At 56.1% G+C, this 18,227-nt stretch overlaps 5 protein-coding genes across 5 annotated transcripts; 3 read left to right on the top strand and 2 right to left on the bottom strand.

Moving 5' to 3' along the window:
* Positions 1-237: 237 nt before the first annotated feature.
* On the bottom strand, positions 238-1,365 carry BGZ61DRAFT_354256 (histidinol-phosphatase; the record flags this gene model as incomplete). Its single annotated transcript, XM_046240597.1, has 3 exons — positions 238-465; positions 526-1,080; positions 1,216-1,365. 3 exons carry the CDS (start codon positions 1,363-1,365, stop codon positions 238-240), a joined length of 933 nt encoding a protein of 310 aa, XP_046103331.1.
* A 395-nt stretch (positions 1,366-1,760) lies between these two features.
* Positions 1,761-5,350, bottom strand: BGZ61DRAFT_453982 (uncharacterized protein). Its single transcript, XM_046246142.1, has 2 exons — positions 4,583-5,350; positions 1,761-4,488 (listed from the first exon to the last, which is right to left on the bottom strand). The coding sequence occupies exons 1-2, from the start codon at positions 5,343-5,345 to the stop codon at positions 2,069-2,071; spliced, it is 3,183 nt and encodes a 1,060-aa protein (XP_046103330.1). The 5' UTR covers positions 5,346-5,350; the 3' UTR covers positions 1,761-2,068.
* Positions 5,351-6,338: 988 nt separating this feature from the next.
* On the top strand, positions 6,339-7,121 carry BGZ61DRAFT_453979 (uncharacterized protein). Its single transcript, XM_046246141.1, has one exon. The coding sequence runs from the start codon at positions 6,519-6,521 to the stop codon at positions 6,777-6,779; it is 261 nt and encodes an 86-aa protein (XP_046103329.1). The 5' UTR covers positions 6,339-6,518; the 3' UTR covers positions 6,780-7,121.
* Positions 7,122-8,275: 1,154 nt separating this feature from the next.
* BGZ61DRAFT_48969 (uncharacterized protein) lies at positions 8,276-9,078 on the top strand. Its single transcript, XM_046250240.1, has one exon. The coding sequence runs from the start codon at positions 8,393-8,395 to the stop codon at positions 8,897-8,899; it is 507 nt and encodes a 168-aa protein (XP_046103328.1). The 5' UTR covers positions 8,276-8,392; the 3' UTR covers positions 8,900-9,078.
* A 5,324-nt stretch (positions 9,079-14,402) lies between these two features.
* On the top strand, positions 14,403-14,873 carry BGZ61DRAFT_547473 (uncharacterized protein; the record flags this gene model as incomplete). The annotated part of the gene is made up of 1 exon (XM_046255361.1): positions 14,403-14,873. The coding sequence occupies one exon, from the start codon at positions 14,403-14,405 to the stop codon at positions 14,871-14,873; it is 471 nt and encodes a 156-aa protein (XP_046103327.1).
* Between the last annotated feature and the right edge of the window lie 3,354 nt (positions 14,874-18,227).

Raw genomic sequence — 18,227 nt, 5'->3', positions numbered from 1 at the left:
TTTGCTCCACCCCCTTGCTTTCAAGAGTATGCTATCCTCTTTGTCGGATACTAAGTCAGCTCTGTCGCATGATACCCTTTGCCTTATTACTTGCAAACACCCCTTGCACCGCACCTGCTATAGCTATAGGTTTTTATTTCTAATTCATACTTTGTTTCGCTTCTCTCTAATTTCTATTCTGCACGTGTCTGGACATTGTCGGCGGCTTTGGACGGCATCATTTAGGCCGGCGGGCCTCTATGGCTTGAAGCTCTCGCGGAATGCCGTGAGAGGCACGCTGGCCTCTTCGATCATCGCCCTGCTGTTGCCCTCGAGGCCTGGATGCGGCTTTCGCCGATACGTCCACACTTCTTGGATACCCAGGCTCTCGAGGTATGTAACGGTGCGGGCGTAGTTGGTGGCGACCTGAGCGATGCCGTGGCTGTCGTCAGAGAAGGTGAACTTGCCTCCCATCTTGAGCCATTCCTTGAAGACTTGTCAGCACTTCTGATGTGTTACAGCAGTGGTGAACAATCCGATACTCACTTCGGAAATCAGTCTACATGGGTACGGCTCTGCCAGGCCTTTGCGTAGGGCCGAGCTATTGCACTCTAGCCACCCGCCTTGCTGGGCCACGAGCTCGAGGTTCCTCACGACACGCTCCCAAACGCCCTTCCACTGGCGAATGTCCCTCCCGGGCTCCTCACTCAACAGCCGAATGAGGTCAAAGTGGCCGACAATACGGGGCTTCAGCTGCTGCAGCATCTGGAACTGCAAGTCGTAGTAGTCCTCGTACAGCTGCTCCTCGGTGCCGGGGGCGTCGGCCGGCCCGCTGGCGTCTCGCGCGAGGCCGAACATGCGGGCGTCGAAGTCGATGGGGATGCTGTGGACGTGGTGCACGGAGCCGATGAAGTAGTCGACGGCCGGGTGCTCGGCGAGGGCGCGGACGCGCGTCGCGAACGACGGCCGGATGAACTCGGCCTCGAAGCCGATGAGGATGTGGATCTGCGAGGTGTAGGCCATTTGCAGGCGCTGGGCTTCGACGAGGTAGGCTTCATGACGGGGCGGGAGGATGGCAAGGGAGGCGGCAGGGTCGTCGAGCTACGATGTGTGAGATGGATATATATGTATGTGTATATATATATATATAGATAGATAGATATTGTAGGGAACCGTAGGCGCGTACAAGTGGCATTGTACGTGGTGTATAAGAAAGCCGCATGAGGCTCAACTCACCTCTTCAGGATACAAGTCCCGCTCCTCATAACGAGGCATATGCTCCGTGAGCCCAATCGTCTTGTACCCGATGGAGACGGCATGCTTGAGGATGTCCTCGAGCTGGTCCTTTGCGTGGCCCGGACAGAACTCCCCGGAGTGGGAGTGCATAGTGAAGGCCATGGCGGCTTAATATCGCGCTCCGAGTGACTGGTTGAGCCCGTGTCGTTGATGGCGGGGGCGGGGTTGGTTGACAAGGGACTTTTTTTTGGCCGGAGAGAGAGGAAAAATGTCCGAGTGAGGCACCGATGAATTGAGAGGGACTCAAATAGTGCACATGGAACCTCTACGGCTTGAACAATTTGTCCGCAAAAGTCGCAGTTTAAGTCCAGAGGCGTCGGGTTGAGAATTAGACTCTACCAGTTCCAAGATTCCGGGTCCCGCCGTTGTTACCGAAAGAAGACGAACGCTAACCCACTTTTCCCTTTTTTCCCTTTTTGGCAATTCCATGGCTCAACCACCATGTTACAGCTCTCACCACGATCAAACGGCAGCCCTTCGATAGACAGAACTTCACTTGATAATCTCCTACCGCATCTGGTCATTCAAGCCTAGATCAACAGACCGCACGGCCAATGCCATTTCTTATATAATTACTCGGTAAATATATGCAGGATATCCATCATCGTGGACCTCAGTCATGATCCCATAACCAACCAGGGAATCAACCAACACCAGACCAAAGACAAAATAATGCCCGCCTTTCCCATCCTTTGAGGGTCCTGTCCACCAACGCCATGCATGCCCAGATTCCAAAGCAATAACCGGTCCCAAAAATTGTATCCGACCATCCATAGCTCCTCGCAAAACACGCTTAGTCTTTCTCATACACCGGGATATCCCCGTAAGAATACACGCCCGGCGCCATGCTGATGTACCGCCCCGGTACCATGGCGCTACTACTTCGCATCGTGTTCATCTCCGCCGCTCTCCCCAACTTGCCCTCGTCCTGCACGACTCCGATGCCGTAGTTCCGGCCCCTGGAACCACCGGGCGTTGTCCTGCCGGTATTTTGCCATCCGAGCCGAAACGTCTTGCGCCGGTGGCGCCTCGCCAAGTGCTCGTCTTCCATCCATGCAGCGCCTTCTGGGAGTCGCCACCACAGCGTCGAGTCTGCTAGGAGACTCGCCTGCGCCGCGATGCTGCTCGGGTCCTTGGGCAGCGGGGCGCCGCGGTGCGTCGTGCGTAACCCGAAGACGCCGAGGATGAGCGTCGTGACGAGAAAGGCGATCAGCACGAAAGTCTGCAGACGAGACTGCGTGAGGCGTGCGACGTAGTAGTCAACCGTGGCGGCGATGAGTGAGGAGCTATCCGCGTCGGCGCGAGCCCGAAGCTTGGAAGACGATATCGTCTTCCGGATCAGATCACTGTTAAGTGCCTGGGCACCCACAATGCCGTGCTGCAGTCGGATCATCTCACTAACAGAATTCTGACGCGTGGGAGACAAGAGACGCTCAAGGCGCATATCCAGTCGCGACAGCACCAATGTCCGAAAGAAGCCATCCAGCCCCGTGAGAGTATCATCATCAGCCCCAATCACCTCCATAGCCTTGTAGGCGGTAGACACGTCTGCATCCACATCCGAATCATGCTCAGTGGCAGTGGCCATGAGGGGAATGCTATTCGTGTCGATGGTAATGTCTTCAGTGTGGAACGTGGCGTACACATCAAGCTCAGTAATAGTCTGGTTGCACCGCAGGATGGATATATCGTTGTCATCGCCGCAGCCACCCCAAATAAAGTTGAGGGCATACTCAGTCGAGAGCCCTGTGCATGATGAAACCACCACCCCCGTATTATTTTGTCCTGCTGCGCAAATTGCCGTCTTGCTGGAACTGCCGCTACCATGAGCAACACACTTCAGATCAGCTCCCGCGCCGTTAGTCAACGAGAGCGTCTCGCAGGCGAGCCCAGCTCTAAGGGAGGGCACCGTGGCCGTCAATTCTGTGTTTGGCAGCGGCCACTCCTTGCCATGGTCCACGAGCTCCAACTTTGGGAATGCCAAGGTCTCGTATGTCCAAAGGGGATAGCTGGGCGTCTCCTGAATGAGAATACGATTAATCAGGTCAGCATCCAGGCTGCTGCTAAGGGACTTGCTGGAAGACTGAAATTTCGACTCCTGACGGAGCTCCAGGTGGGCCGTTTGGGCAACTTCAGTGATGGCGAAGAGCCCGGCGGTAAAGATGGGCAGCAACCAGCCAATCATTGCCATTGACTTCCTGACAAAGACGCCCCAGTCCTTGAACTTGATTGCCTTGACGAGGGTGCAGAGGCCGAATTCGTTCATATATGTCAGGGCCAGCGACTCCTTGAACCCGCACTTGTTGATTGTCAGCTTCAAGAAGGGGGCGACGCGACGGGTATCGATATCAATGCGGCTCCAGAAGATAGCAAGGACGGCAAAAATGAAGGTCGGGATAAATGTCCAGAGGATGAAGGTCGAGTCAGAGACATCGAGACCATCCGCGCTGCCTCGCAAAGCAAAGATGGCGCATAGACCTGCCAGCAACACAGCGCATACTATGATGCTCACCGTCTGAACACGGGCGCCCAACGTCCACGGGCGGTACTCCCCCATGGCCTCCTCGGAGTGACTAGACCCGTCGTCACCCATCGAAACGGGCGGTCCACCGCTCAATTGCCTCAACTGAAACGTCTCAGCAGGCTTCTTGCCAGGCTGGTGGACCTCGGTGGTGTACCATGAGCCCGCGAGCCTCGCCGCCACCACGTTCATGCCTGCACCGCCCGTGCCGCTCAACCGGGCAATGAAATGCTGGCTGCTCGCAAGCAGTGCAGCGGTACCAGCCAGAGAGGTGGGGTCTCGGGCGGTGATGCCGCGCTTCGAGGGTGCATGATAGAGCATCGGGAGAAGGAAGCCGCCCAGGATACAAAACACACCGGCCATGGCGTGCATCATCCCTGAGCGGACCCTGAGGAACTTGGAGCCATCGGCCTGAACCTCGGCGTGGAAGATGCACGTGGAGAGGATGACCTGAGCGCGTAGCAGTAGCGACACCATTATAGAGGCAACGACGAGGTGATGGCGGTTGCTGAATGCCTTTGTGAGAGCCTGGATGCTATTCATTCCTGGGTAATCGAGCAGGACGGTCCGGTATGCTTGTTTGCGGCGTGTGTCTTCGCCGGAGGCGGGTCGGCCCTCGAGGATAATCCAAGGCATATAGAGGAGAGCCTGGGATTCGACTCGTGACCAGAGCATAGCCAAGATAGAGGTTACTTGTTGATAGTTAGCACAAACATGCATACACTTCTCTTACTCGATTCACACCGAAAGCAAGATATTTACAGGGCAGGACATGAAGAGACTCACCGACAACAGGTCCAAATGTCCACAGTCCCTGCACACTGTTCTCCCAATCCTTCCGTGAGATCATCCACATCACCACCTCTCCCACGACGGCCAACACCACAAACGTCCCCAGGAAGCCAGCGACGATCTGGTGCCGCAGCCACCACGGCCGCCAACCGTCCTGGACCGCCACCTCGGAGGCCTCAGGAGCGCGGGACGTCGCATTGCCGCGCGACTCGGCGGTGTCGGGAGGATTGTCAAAGTACGGGTGCTCCAGCAGCGCATCCAGGTTGCCGTGGCTGGCGCGAGTGCGCGGCGATGTAGTGCTGGTGGTGCCCGTGTATATTGTGCTGCGGGGCGTGGCGAAGGGATCGCCGCCGCTGCTGCTGGACGACGGGAACTGGCCGCGCTGCAGCGTCTGGTACCCGGGACTGCGAGGGCTACGCGGGCTGTTGAGGTCGGGCGGACTGCGAGGGCTGAGGAGGCCGTGGGGACTGTTGGTGTTGTGAGTGGGCGGCCCGCGAGGCGCAATGTGCAGCGGGCTCGGCGTGTTGCTACCGCGGTGCGACGGGGCCGGCGGCGAGAGCATCGGCTGGTGGAAAAAGGGAGTCGTCGAGGTGGTCGGCTGCGGCGAGGGCCATGGTGCAAAGCTTTGGTGTGACGAGGAGGAGGTTTCGTCGTAGGGAGCGAAGTCGGAGTTGCGGATGTGGTTGTGGTTGTGGTTGTGGTTGGACGAGGAAGGATCGACGCCGTGGAGGCCGACGTTGTTCCACGACGTTGCCATTATTGGACGATGCGTGCGCCGATGGCGTGGTGATTAACTATTATGATGCCGTGTCTTTGTTCGAATTGAATTGGATGTGCCAATCTTTGACTGTATGCTGGATGTGATTTGTGTCTTTGCTTGTCTGCCCCTGTGTAACCGTCTTGGCTTATACACACCCAAGACTGACCTGATGCCCTTGGACTCGAACTCGGGGTGTGCACGTACGCCAGGTCTCCAGAGTGGAAAGCGATCAAGTCATGGTCAACACGCACACCAAGCGAACGAATGAAACCCTGTGGAGGAAAAACGAGAGACGTGCAGAGGAGCAACGGGCTGCAGAACGCGGACGCTGGAGGGGATCGCTACCCCAAATGTGACGCCGAAGAAGATGGAGGAGGAGGAGAACCGGTCGTTTGCCGCCCTGACCTCGACGGAAAAGCAACCCAGACAGCGCTCACTCACTCACACCTGGACTAGCCTACCCATCCATCGGTGTGCCATCGACGCCAATACGGAGCAGTCAGGGTATACGTAGTAGTTTAAACCAATATTTCTCCTAAAAAAAGCCCCCCATTGCATGCCATTTTGGGTCCTTGCGGGGGGGGAGGAAGCAGGCTGGCATCCCGCCCCTGGTCCCCAACTCCACCATGGCACCCTTTCCCCCCATTAGGGCGGGCTACACATGTCTCGCCTCGTCTATCCTCGTCTATAACCGGCTATTATTTATTCATTGTGGTGAGTGTCTGCATACTTAGGTACTGTAGACTCGTGCATGCTATGTAGTACTTGTAGTACTTGTATGTAACAATTGCCCGTCGGTGGCTATTGTCTCTCACCCCACCATCTGCCATCCATCCACCAACACCACCAACACCACCACTAACACCATCACCACCACCAACACCGCTGCCACCTACGCTCACCACCAACCTCATGCACACCAGTATGCACCTCCAGCCCAAATCGACCCGGGCCAAGGCAAACCAAACAACTCACCAAACAGATCCAACACTACGACGCAGCCGACATATTCCACTCACCTACGCTGCGCGCGTGCATGGAAGAAGCCCAATCATGCTCGCCGGCCCCCGACACAATGCATAAAGGCGTTCGTCCCATGTCCCCGCCTCCCTTGTTCCCTGCTCCCTTGCTGCCAGCTACTCGTTCCCCCCCTGTCAATCCGTCCGTCCCATGTCTTGGGCTATTTTTCTTCCTCTGCCTCCCCTAACCGCCGCCATCCACCAGCTAGTTGGCTCAATTCACTGCTGGCCCCTCCGTCCTAACCGCCCAGGCGCCGCCACAACGTGCGTGAGGGCGCCTGGAGCAGGGCAACCAACGACATTGTGCGTGCTTGGACTCTTTATCTTCAAACTGGATCCGTGGATTCATTCAGTTGGGCTGAACCGAGTGCTTTCGTACTCTTCCTCGTCCTCGTGCTTACCGCGTATCTAGAATATCTAGCGAGTTGCTGCGTACCTGTATGCAAATACCCAGTAGTGGTCCGTCCGCTTCTTACAGCTTAATTACAGGCCTGGTTCGTCAGTCGTCAGCACAATTCGAGCTGACGAATGCAACTCCACAACCAAGCATCTCCAAGCCCAAGTCCCGAAGCACAGAACGGCCAGCAGTGCCACCGTTTGGTATGTATGTACAGTACGTGGTATGGATGGACTCGGTAGATACGGAGTAGTATTAGGTAGGTAGTAATTTTTCCCTTGCCCTCCAAAAACCCAGTTGCCGTTTGGCTTCTAGATCGAGGCTAGGCCTCTGTCGAGTCTGTCCAGTCCGTCCTCATCCCCTCCGGACCGATGCTATTCCCTCCAGACAGCCCGCAAATAGTCTGACTTCATGCGCATTTATTACTCCACCGGAGCCACCATCTAGTTTCTCGCCTGTCCGCCGTGCACAGCTGTCGGGCGCTCGTCCACACCACCCGCCGGGCCCCTGGCTAAACATCACCCAGGGCCCCGAGGCCAGACCCTCGGATGGACCGCGAAATACTACGCCGCACCGTTGGCGCCGTCGCCATAGCGCCGTCGACCGTCAAGGTTTCTGCAAGGGGAAATTACACTAGTCTTTGCTAGTTTCTACTACGTACCATGACTATGTAGTAGCCTCTGCTGACTCCGTGGCTCGCACTACGGCACTTTGGCTGCTTGCCCGCCGCAACGCGCTGCCCTCCGGAATCCCTCCACGCCATCATCTGCTTCCACCTCTCCTTTTCCCCTCCTGGCACCATCACTCCCAGTCCTGTCTAATTACTCCCTGCCTCCTTATGCAATGATTTTCCCTTCCCGTCCCCACTCCACAAATCCGTAGTCACGAGAGCCTGTCAGCCTAGTTTAATGCCCCCGATCTAACTAGCATCCACGCACAGCCAACACTCACACTTCCACACCGAGTCGTACGGGAGATCGATGATGCTGTGCAGCACATCCACCCATCCATCAGCCCTATCATAACCTCTCTCGCGCCCGCCCCTGTCCTAATCAGGAAATAGCCATGCCATCGCCAGCTGCTTCTGACAACACTGCCTCACAGTCCAAGCACACCGCGGAGATGAATGGCTTCTCACCCTCCAAATAGTCTCATCAGTCCATAGTCTCTTTTTAGGTGTTTTAACGTATTGGTATATGCTGGACTTCAACAACTTCCGCAACCAACAACCACAACTCCTCCCACGCGGGCCGGTGTGGTCCCGTCCCAACACACGTAAGCGTACAAGCATGCCACGAATCGTCCACCCATGTCAACCCGAGGATACCATACAAATGGCCCTCTCTAATGTACATTTCGACATGCCTGTCAGGACCTGTTCGCCCACGCTGTCTCTATCTCTTTCTCCTAACCTGGATCAGTCTAATCCATCTTCTAGCCAAGGCATTGATCGCTGCCTCTCAGTTCCCCAAGACCGCTCTCCTTACGCCTTGTCATCAGACCATCCCACCTCTTTCCTATCCACCACAGAGTTCTCAGAGAGAAAAAGAATAAAAATAAGGGAACCAAAAGCATTAAAAAAATATGCCCAGGTCGCCAGGATGGAGCCAAAAGAATAATAGTAAACGATGGGGGGGGGCTCTACCCCTTTGCGTGGCGCCAGGCATTGGGAGGTAATGATGGATGGTCGGAGCAACCGACCCGCAAGTCTATACCGGAATGCGATTCTCGCCCTTTTTTGGTTGTGGAAAGGGGGAGAAATAGCTAAAAGAAAACATTTCGCGTCGAGGCTCATGATCGCGGTCTGTCGGCGGAGCCCCGTTGCGTTGGCAAAGCGGTGCCTTCTCAAAAGAGGGGAACCAGGTTGGAGTAGTTGTCGGTCCACCGAAGAAGGGTATCGAAGTGTGAAAGATTTGAAAAAAGGGAAAATGGCGCAGTTGAGATGTGATGTTCAAATGACGAGGGAGATTGGCGTCTTTGTTTCATCAGTTCCAGCCCAGAGAATTCTCAGCTGCAACTGGAGGCGAGATGTATGCCGTTCGGGCAGAGTTGCCCATGCCACTGCGGCCGCTACCATGGCTGTTACGGCCATACTGGGGCCGGGCGTGATCACCCGCAGCAGCACCGTAGGATGAAAAGTCTCGGCTAAGGAGAGCGCCACCCATCAGAGCAGGGCTGCCATTACCGGCATATCGCATCTCAGACGAGGCTTGGCTGCTGCCAATCGAGCTAGCGCGGCGGTGGCCCTGTTGCTTCTTGCGCTTGTATCGACGGGCCACGAGGAACATGGCGGCACCGTACACACCAGCCAAGCCGAGAGCACCGATAGCAATACCGGCGACTGTAGCCTTTTGCTTAGAGGTCTGGTTATCCGTGCCACTGTTGCTGAATCCATCATTTTGGCTGGTATCGGAGTTATCAGAGCTGCTGCCACTTCCAGAAGAGCTCTCAGCATTGTTGCCGAGGAGGTCAATCTTGGTGTTGATGACAGAAGTCAGGTTTCGCACAATCTCCTGGTCATTGTTGTAGAGAGCGGAATTGGGCATGGTGAGATCCATCCTGAGGGTGTCAACCATGTTCGCGGGGTAGTAAACCGAAGCAATGGCAGTGACGTATCCCCACTTGGACCTTGTATCATATGGCGCAATCTTGGTCACCAGGACACGGTCAGTCGAGAACCCACCCCCATTGGCGAGGGCATCAGGCAGGTACTTAAAGATCTGGGCGGCAGCGACGGTATTCTTAGCCACGAAAAGATAGTTCAGAGGGTACAGGAATCCGATCTGGATAAGCGTCGTGCCTTCGGGAACAGGCTGATCAGGATCATCTGGAAGGATAACCTTGGGAATGTTATCAGGCAGGCCCGTGCTAGTAGCCGTCGAGGTTGACATCGGGTTCGTGTTGGTGGGCTCAAAGACAATGGTCGTGGGAAGCCAGCCCTCAGTGTTGCTGAGTGTGGCCGTGGCTTGAATGCTGGTGACAGGCTCGGCCGCCGACTGAACGACTGAAGTGGGCGCTTCTGTCTCCGACGTAGGAATTACAACCAGCGTGGTCGTCGGCTGCTCAACAGCGGTTGAGGGGGAAGTCTCCGTAGCCTCCGAGGAGTCACCGGTGGTCTCAGTAGCGGGAAGATCAGTAGCCTGGGAAGCAGTCTGGGTACCAGTCGAGTCCTGAACGGCTGTGGAGTTCACGCCAGACTCGATAGTTCCAGTTGTCTGGCCAGTGGCATCAGAACCAGTAGCCGTGGGGTCAGTAATAGACTCAGAGCCAGTGGCAGTATCCGGAGCGCTGGTGGTGTTAGGGGTGGCGGCACTCCCAGTTGTGTCGGTAGGAACTGTCGTTCCTGTCGCATCCGTGCCCGTGGGTACCGCGGTAGTGCCCGTAGCATCTGTGCCAGTAGGGACCGAAGTCTCGGTGCCAGGAGCAACTGTCGTGTCAGTGGGGTTTGTCGTGCCCGTGGCATCGGTGCCGGTAGGAATCGAAGTTTCGGTGCCAGGAGGAGCCGTCGTGTCAGTGCCAGGAGGAACTGTAGTCTGGGTACCCGGAGGAACCGTAGTCTCTGTCGGGTTTGTCGTGCCAGTAGCATCGGTGCCAGTGGGAACCGTGGTGTCGGTGGGGTTTGTTGTTCCCGTAGCATCGGTACCAGTAGGTTCAGGGACCGTGGTCTCAGCCGGGCCAGTTGTCTCCGTAGGTTCGACAGAGCCGGTGACACTGGGGTCTGATGAAGCAGTTCCTGTGATATCGGCAGAGCCAGTCTGGGTAGGGTCGGACGTATCAGTGACAGCTGGAACGTCGGTGGTGCCAGTAGGATCTTCGGCGGCTGAGGTAGAAACATCGACGGGAAGCGTGACTGAGGGATCAAGTGTCACGGATGGGAGAATGCCAGTACTCTGTGTCTCCACGGGGACACTGGTCTGAGTCTCGTCGGGGACGCTGGTGTCAGTCTCAACGGGGGCACTGGTTTGAGTCTCAACAGGGGCACTAGTCTTGGTCTCCGCAGCGGCACTGGTCTTGGTCTCCGGCGCGGCGCTGCTGGTGACATCCAAAAGAGAGCTCACAAGGGTCTCAACGGGATCCAGCAGACCACTGGAAGAGGTTGCCTCTGCCTCGGCCGTGGTAGCAGAGTCATCGCTCTTGGTCTCAGAGACCTGAGCAGCAGAGGTCTCAGCTGCAGAGCTCTGGGTGGCAGCCTCTGAAGTATCCTCTGCCGTCGTGGGATCAGCAGCAGAGGTCGAGGACGCCTTGGAGGTAGAGTCGCCCGACGATGTCGTTGCATCAGCCGCCTTGGTCGAAGTCTTGGAAGTGGAGCTGGAGTCGCCGGATGTGGTGGAATCAGCCTCCGGCGTGGCTGTGGCTTGCGTAGAGTCTTCCGTTGAAGCAACATCGGAGCTGTCGGCGGTGGAGGCAGCCTCCTCTGTACTGGCGGGATCCGTCGACTTAACATCTGTCTCGCTGGACTTATCCGCAGCACTCGAAGTCGTCTTCGATAAGTCGGACGACTTGGTTCCTGTGGCAGTGTCTGTGACAGTCTCTGTGACAGACTCTTCGGTCGCGGTATCGCTGACGGTGACGATACCAGTGGGAGCAAGCAAAATGCCAGTGTCGGTATCGGAGGCAGTGGCGCGCGTTGCGGATGATGAAGCATCTGCCGTGGTGTCGCTTGAGGTGGGCTGGAGAATAATCGCGGGGACGGTACCGGTCGCGCCAATCGAGTCAGACTTGGATTTCGAGATATCAGAGATCAGGTCAGCGATGCTGGTCCGTCGCTTTGAGCTCGTTGAGCCGTCGGTAGAGGTTGAGGAGTCTGAAGCAGTGCGGCTCTCGCTGGTCGTGATGGTTGAGTTGGTAATCTCGCGCTTGATCTGTCTGGGAAAATAGATGCGGTTGTGGTTGCCATCTGCAACGGCGGTCGTTGCAAAGGCAAAGGCAACCGCCAACGCCCAGGATTTGGGGAGCATTTTTCTTGTCTTGAATTTGGGGGGTTTATGTACGTTGTAACGATGGTCGTCTTGTAGACGTGGGTATGCTAGCAATATGGTTAGCAAATACAACAGCCTAGAGCAGCCGAAAAGGACTCACTGTCAGGAACAGATGCAGCGAATGTACTTGACAATAGATGTCAACGAGTGTAATCTGCAAATCATTGTCAGTCCACAGTGGTCAATAAACAATGTCATGCGAAGGCTTGTAGTCGTTCGGTCTCCAATCCGCCGCAAATGCATATTGGAGATAGTTGGCTTGTCACCATCCCAATATCGATTACCACAAGCGGTGGACACTCCGCTGGTACTGTGTTCCAAACGACTTCATTGCCAGGCGCCAGAAATACAACAGTTGAGACTCACATATAGTTTGCGTGGAGCGTATGTATATGCGAGTGTTTAAGCACGATAAAAGGAGTGGCTTGACGAGAAATCGTCGACGAGGATCCAAAACAGGCGCAAGTCGTCAAAATGAGAACTATCCGTGTTGGCTTCTTTGTTTGGTCGTTATCTGATGGGATGGGATCGCGGGGGCGTCGAAATCATTCATCTGCCGGCATTTGCTATCCGCGAGACCTCCGGAGGTCCTATTGTCGGCCAGACATCAACCAGAGGAAGACGGGAACGGTTCTCGAGGATCGGCTGGAACGCGCGGGGCGCTGTCGAGAATCGATGAGGACGGACGACGACGCCTTGGAAGCTTGTCGGAGGAGGTGAGGTCGGTGTGGAGAGGGAACGAGAGGAAGGGGAGGAAAAGGGCTGGAGAAAAGAAGGGACGGCGACAGGGCCACGCGAGGATGGAAGGAATGAAGGCGAATGGGGAGATGGCAGGCATGGAAACACGACAGGGACATGGGGTGTGAAGTGCAGGGGGGAGGGTGAAGTTTAGGGGAGAGCCCAAGAGACAGGAAGATGGCCAAGAGTGAGCATGGGAGTGGGTGCTGCGGCGGGTGTGGCCCAGGCCATGTGCGAGGGTGAAGAGGCTTGGATTGAGAGAGGCGCAGGTCCTTGGGCGACGATGGGATGGACCATCAACGGGGGGGCCCTCTGGGGTCCTCTGGGGCGCTTTCGACTGGGGGGCTTGGGATGGACTCACCACAGTCGCTCAGCGTGACGAGGTACACGAGGCGGGCCGAGCAGATACGAGACCTTTCGGTACATGCGAACGCCACGCAACGTGTACTATGGCCTTGTAGTGCAAGTCGCGCGCTATCGAGGGAGACGTGTGGATGGGCCGACGCAGAGAAACGGAGAGAAAGACGCAGGGATGAACAGGAGCCCCTTCCTCACCCCAGTCGCTTTGCCGGCGGAGAACTTGCTGCTCGCCGCTGTCGCCGTTGCCCGCTCCTTCTGGTGACTCGCTCAGGCACAGGCACAAGTTCGGACAGGGCAGGGAGCGACACGCACAGTGATCCCACCACCATAGGCTAGCCCACCCTCCACCAGGCACAAAGACGCACGCAATGTGGTGACGGTGGGCGACCAGAGAGTCATGGCGGGCGTGGAAATTGCGCAGACGAGCATTGTCGAAGGGGGTCGGCCTACCAAGGGGCTTGAGCGTGCCAGGGTGTGGCTAATTGCTCGTTCCCTGTCTCCCACGCACGACGGCGTCACGGAAAGAGTGTGCTGCGCAAAAACATAGCACAGGGCGGCTGTGGAATCCTCCATTCTCTTGTCTCTCTCCGTGGTCACTGTCGGCACCTGGCTCGTACATATTCCCCATGGCCGTACACGTCTGGCACTCTTGGCCCTTGAAGGCAAGGCAAGGAGGGCTACCACCTGGTAAACCAAGCTCTCTGTATCATGGGTTGCGTTGGTGGAAATCAACGGGGCGTGTGGTAGCGTCCGCTCCCAAACACTGGCTGTGTCTCTCATCTGCCGGGGCGTTGGGTCGGCGGAGCGCGGAGCGCGGAGGTCTGTTGGCCTTGACTTTGTGGACTTGAGAGAGGGGTGGGTATTTCCAAGTTGGTGCCAGGGGCACAGGCGCGGAAGAATCGATATGGCCGCGAACTATTGGCCAGGATCTGGGTTATCGTGACCCTACACCCAATAGGATGATGGTGCGGCACGCCAAGGCAGGGCTGGTGTCCATTCTTCGGTACAGCACCGGACGTTGTACTGAGCTTTGAACATCATGGGCGCATGTCAAAGGTGTTAGCTGTGGGTAGGACGTTGGTACCTGCCCAGCTCAGCGTTGGGTGCAGCGCTCCATGAGGTGTTAAGCAGGGCACTCTGTACCTGCACGTTTGGTTCCAATCCAAGTCGTGGCATGGAAAATGCGATCCTCCGGTTTCACAATCCGTAGTTCTTCAGGACAAGAGGGAGCCCATTGTGCCGGACTCCGGGCAGTCTTCGAAAGGGGTCACAGGAGATGGCCCTCTCTTCTGGCCTGGTACTGCCAATTGAGGCCGGTGATGAACGACGCAAGGGCAGAGGTCGGCATGAACAGGTGAATTAGTGGTCATCTCGCTTGAGGTCACGCCCAACAGGCCGGCCTTGCTCGATGCAACCACTGGAGGCGCACGATTTCCGAGCGCCATGGCAGAATTGAGCGGGTAATAGAACGCCGCTAATGTCAAGTGCCAGCTGTAGGGGACAGCGTCTAAGGGTACGTACCGGCGAGCTGGGCTGGTAAGATCGGACATTCGATCCTGGAATGGACGGCGCGGGTGCGGGTGCGGGTGGTGAGGATGATGCGAGATGGAACCCTTCGCAAGCGTTTTGCACGCGGTCAGGCGGCATAACGGTACAAGGCTGGACGTCGGCGATACTTTCCCGTCTGCAGCTGTCCCACCACAGCCCATGTATCTCTAACAGCACTCTCTTGTATCTCGGATGGTTAACCTTCAAGAGTCAGTCTGCCGGTTGGCAGAACCTTGGAAAATTGAACGGAACCCTTGTCGGGAGGTCCACTGAGGGACCACTTGAACGCCTGCCGAGGAGCCACCCCGTGTGCATGGCGCCGCAAGCCAGGAACAGAGGCGAATGGGGGCGCGACAGGGACGCCTTAGCTCGTCTCGAGGCGCCACTGAGGCTTGGGCCTTTAATTATCTGTCGTCCTAGTTCCATGTTCCCCGACTGCCAACAGTACCGGTACAACCGTGGGTTTGTGTCTGTCGGAGAATGAGTGAAGTGAGGACAAAGAAGAAAGTCAAAGTTGTGGACAAAGGCAAATATGCACGTGCATGGGGCTTCATCCCGGCAAAACTGATAAATATCAGGCAGCACAAAATGATACCTGAGGCATTGAGACGCGCACGCTTCTAGGTAGGTAGCCCAAGCCGAGGCGCCAACCTCTGGGTATGTAAGTACCCAGGGGCATCACAAGATCTGATTGAGGCTGCTCAATATCCGATGCGTGGCTGATGACTGCGCTGAGCAAGACATGAAAGGCAGACACATTGCAGGACGAGATGCTCTGCACAAAGCAGCTGTCCAGGCCAATATCGTCAATAAATCTCAGCTCGGCAGCACACACATAATCACATGGGGTACATACCTACGCAGCAGCATACAAACGGCGCAGCGCATACGTATGCTGTGGCTCTCCGGTGACTCTCCAGTGACTCTCCAGTTCTCCAGTGGCTCGCTCTGGTGGCTCTCCCGGGCACACCCATAAGCAAGCCCACCGACCCAGACAGTACAGTACAGTACGGGGTGCAGTCCAGCACATGGCATGTCGCAGCGAATTCCACGACTCCACGTGGACGCAACGAGCACATTACGAAGAGACACCAACGTCCCCCCCTTTTGGTGGGCTCCCCTTCGGTCCCCGAAATTGCGCGTCCCATCTCCCGCTTGTCAGTGTCATCTTTTCTTTTCTTCGTTCGGCACATGGATGATGGGGCTTCGTGTGTCTCTGGCGTACGGCACGGCAGCAGAGTTTGTTAGGTCTTCCCGTTCTCATCCGCTGCCGACGCTGCCGGTCTTGGCTCGTTTGCTTTTGCCATTTGACTGGTCACCAGAGGGAGCACTCACGAAATGGCTCGCTCTCAAAGGTTATTGTAATGGCTCAGGTATAGTGTCGAAGGTGGCACAAATAATGCCCACGCACATGTCACAATAACAACAAACCGCTTGTCTGCGTCTGGTCGGGTCTGGTCGGGTCTCGTCTCGTCTCGTCTCGTCTCAATCTCTTCTCAGCTTCACAAATGTCACCTCAGGCTGCCAGCCATACATACATCTGGCCTACTACTACCACTTCTCCGGCACTGGTCACTCACTATTCAATGTACGATGTAATATGGACGGGCTCGCGCTGATCGAAAATCTCCGCATACCCGCCCCGCGAACCTCTATTTCCCGAAAGCGACGAGGACGGTGGGAGAGTGTTTCTGCATCTTCAGCCCGTACCCCCCTGCCCTCTTGTTCGTCCACCGCTGTGTTTCTTGTTTCTTCGCTGCGGCTTCTATACATAGACACGACGATCTTTGCAGATACGGAGCCCGTCGCAACCAGACCCAAGCTAGTCCACCTGAATTCCATCCCATTCTGGCCGTCCCCATACCAGCTGCTACCCGCATCCTACTACTATCGGCCTTCCTACAATGGCTTGTATTGGGATCTCCCCAGTCCCCCTCCCCCTCCGGCTCTCCGACTCACCTGAAGCATGCACTGTCGACGACAATCCACACGACCTTGAGTGTAAATGGCCATTTCCTCAAGCGCCTTGGCCAACCTGTGGCTCTGCCGTCACCCCAATACGAGAGTAGCTCCAAAGCCTTGAACCCGATCGGGATGGTCTCCCCCAATTTGGCTGCGAGCTGACAAGCCGGTCCCTGTAGCTCCCTGTAGCTCCAGCGGGTGTCAGCGACTATTGCTGACCCTAACGCGCTCTTGTCCTTGGCTTCCACCACCAGGCTGGTTCACGACTCCACGATCGGACATAGGTATCGGCCGTGTTTCTCTGTCCTGCGGCTCATTTACCGTTTACCCTATTTACTATTTCCTATTTCCTCCTATTTCCTAACTCTAAGAACTCGTCCGTCACATCTGGTTGCGGACCGGAAGCACGGAGACAGCTAGCCTCTTGAAATAGGTTTCCCCCTGTAATCCCTTGCCGCCATGTTAGCCCATCGTGGCATCGGCCACCACCTGAAGATGGTGTCTGGCGCTGGCCGCCACACCTGCTCACTCCACCACCACGTCCACCATCCATCCACCGGTACCACCACTACCACTCCCCGTCGCCCGCTGGTCAAACCGTCTCCCACTGTTCCAGGGTCTAATAGAATCTAAAATCGGAAGCTGAGCTAGAATGCGCGCTCTGGCCCATCTCACCACTCGCGCTATCGCCAGGCGCGTCACTGGCTTTGTTGGTCGTGTGTAAGTTCACTCGTACTATGTCCGTCTGGCTCTGCCTGAGACACTTGGTCAGTCCAAACCCGACGACTTCAGGCCACACGGATTCGTCCGCCCCCGTTGGTAGTCTCGAATTATCTAGTCCAGCCTGAGCGAGCTATGGCGGGTACGCGAAGTCTGTCCTGAGACAGTTCCTCGTCGTCTCCTGTCTCGCCTGAGCCACCACTTCATGTAGCGAGTGTTCAGTTTCCAAACGCCGCCAGCTGATCTCTCGAGGTCCACTGGTTGTCTCGCCGCCTCCCGAAGCAATGAATATGTACCGTCAGACTTGTCTTGTTCAGTGGATAATCCCTTGCCACTATCAGTGCTGCATGTGTGCGCCTCTGTGACACATCTGAAAACGTGCTTCCTCCTGAGACGAGCAACAAAGTCATCCGGCACCTAGAACGAGAGAGCTGCCAAGCAAATATTTTTTCTACGACCAATTTTTAGTCTCCCTTCAATTGACCAGGAAGCCATTGATTATACTCTTGCCACGTTGTGTCACTCCCATGCAATGAATTACACCATGTTCGTCGAGAACCTCGATGATTTCCCAGCGAATGAAACCAAACTCGGTCTCACATGCCGAGTCACTGCTGCGCCTCCGCAACTGCATCGCTGTTCAGGTAATCGGTTGAGACTGAAACAGGCGTCTATTCCCACGCCCTGAAGGTAAATCGGCTCTTCGAGTCGCCGGAATGTAATACGTCACAAAGCAAGACGGAGGCCTTTGTTCTACCCCTCTTTGCAGGAATGGTCGTCCCTTCCAAGTTGGAGGCCCTTAGACATCAATGACGATGAGGAGAATTCCTTTCGCGGGCGGGGGAGGGGCTGGATGGTTGGTCGGTCAGAGCCGGAGTAGCATTGGAATGTCGAGTTGGGGCAAGTCGCAGGATGAAGCATCGCAACCCCGTCGAACTACTGAGTCCAGATCGTGGTATCCACCATTAGCACCCAACAGCCAGTGCGTAGTCGCAGTTCATTGTCCCTCCGAGGCACAGGCTGTGAATCACCGGTATTTCAATTTGCGTTTGTTGCTCTGCGTTTCATGAATAATAGGGAGATTGATTACTATACGCACGCTAACAACTATGTGATGGGATGCTCAAGACAGTTGAGGTACTGGTAAAAGATAAGG

This window comes from Ilyonectria robusta, assembly GCF_021365365.1.
Source record: "Ilyonectria robusta strain PMI_751 chromosome Unknown BGZ61scaffold_12, whole genome shotgun sequence".
Classification (NCBI taxonomy): Eukaryota; Fungi; Ascomycota; class Sordariomycetes; order Hypocreales; family Nectriaceae; genus Ilyonectria; species Ilyonectria robusta.
This window is presented reverse-complemented; position numbering and strand designations above follow the sequence as displayed.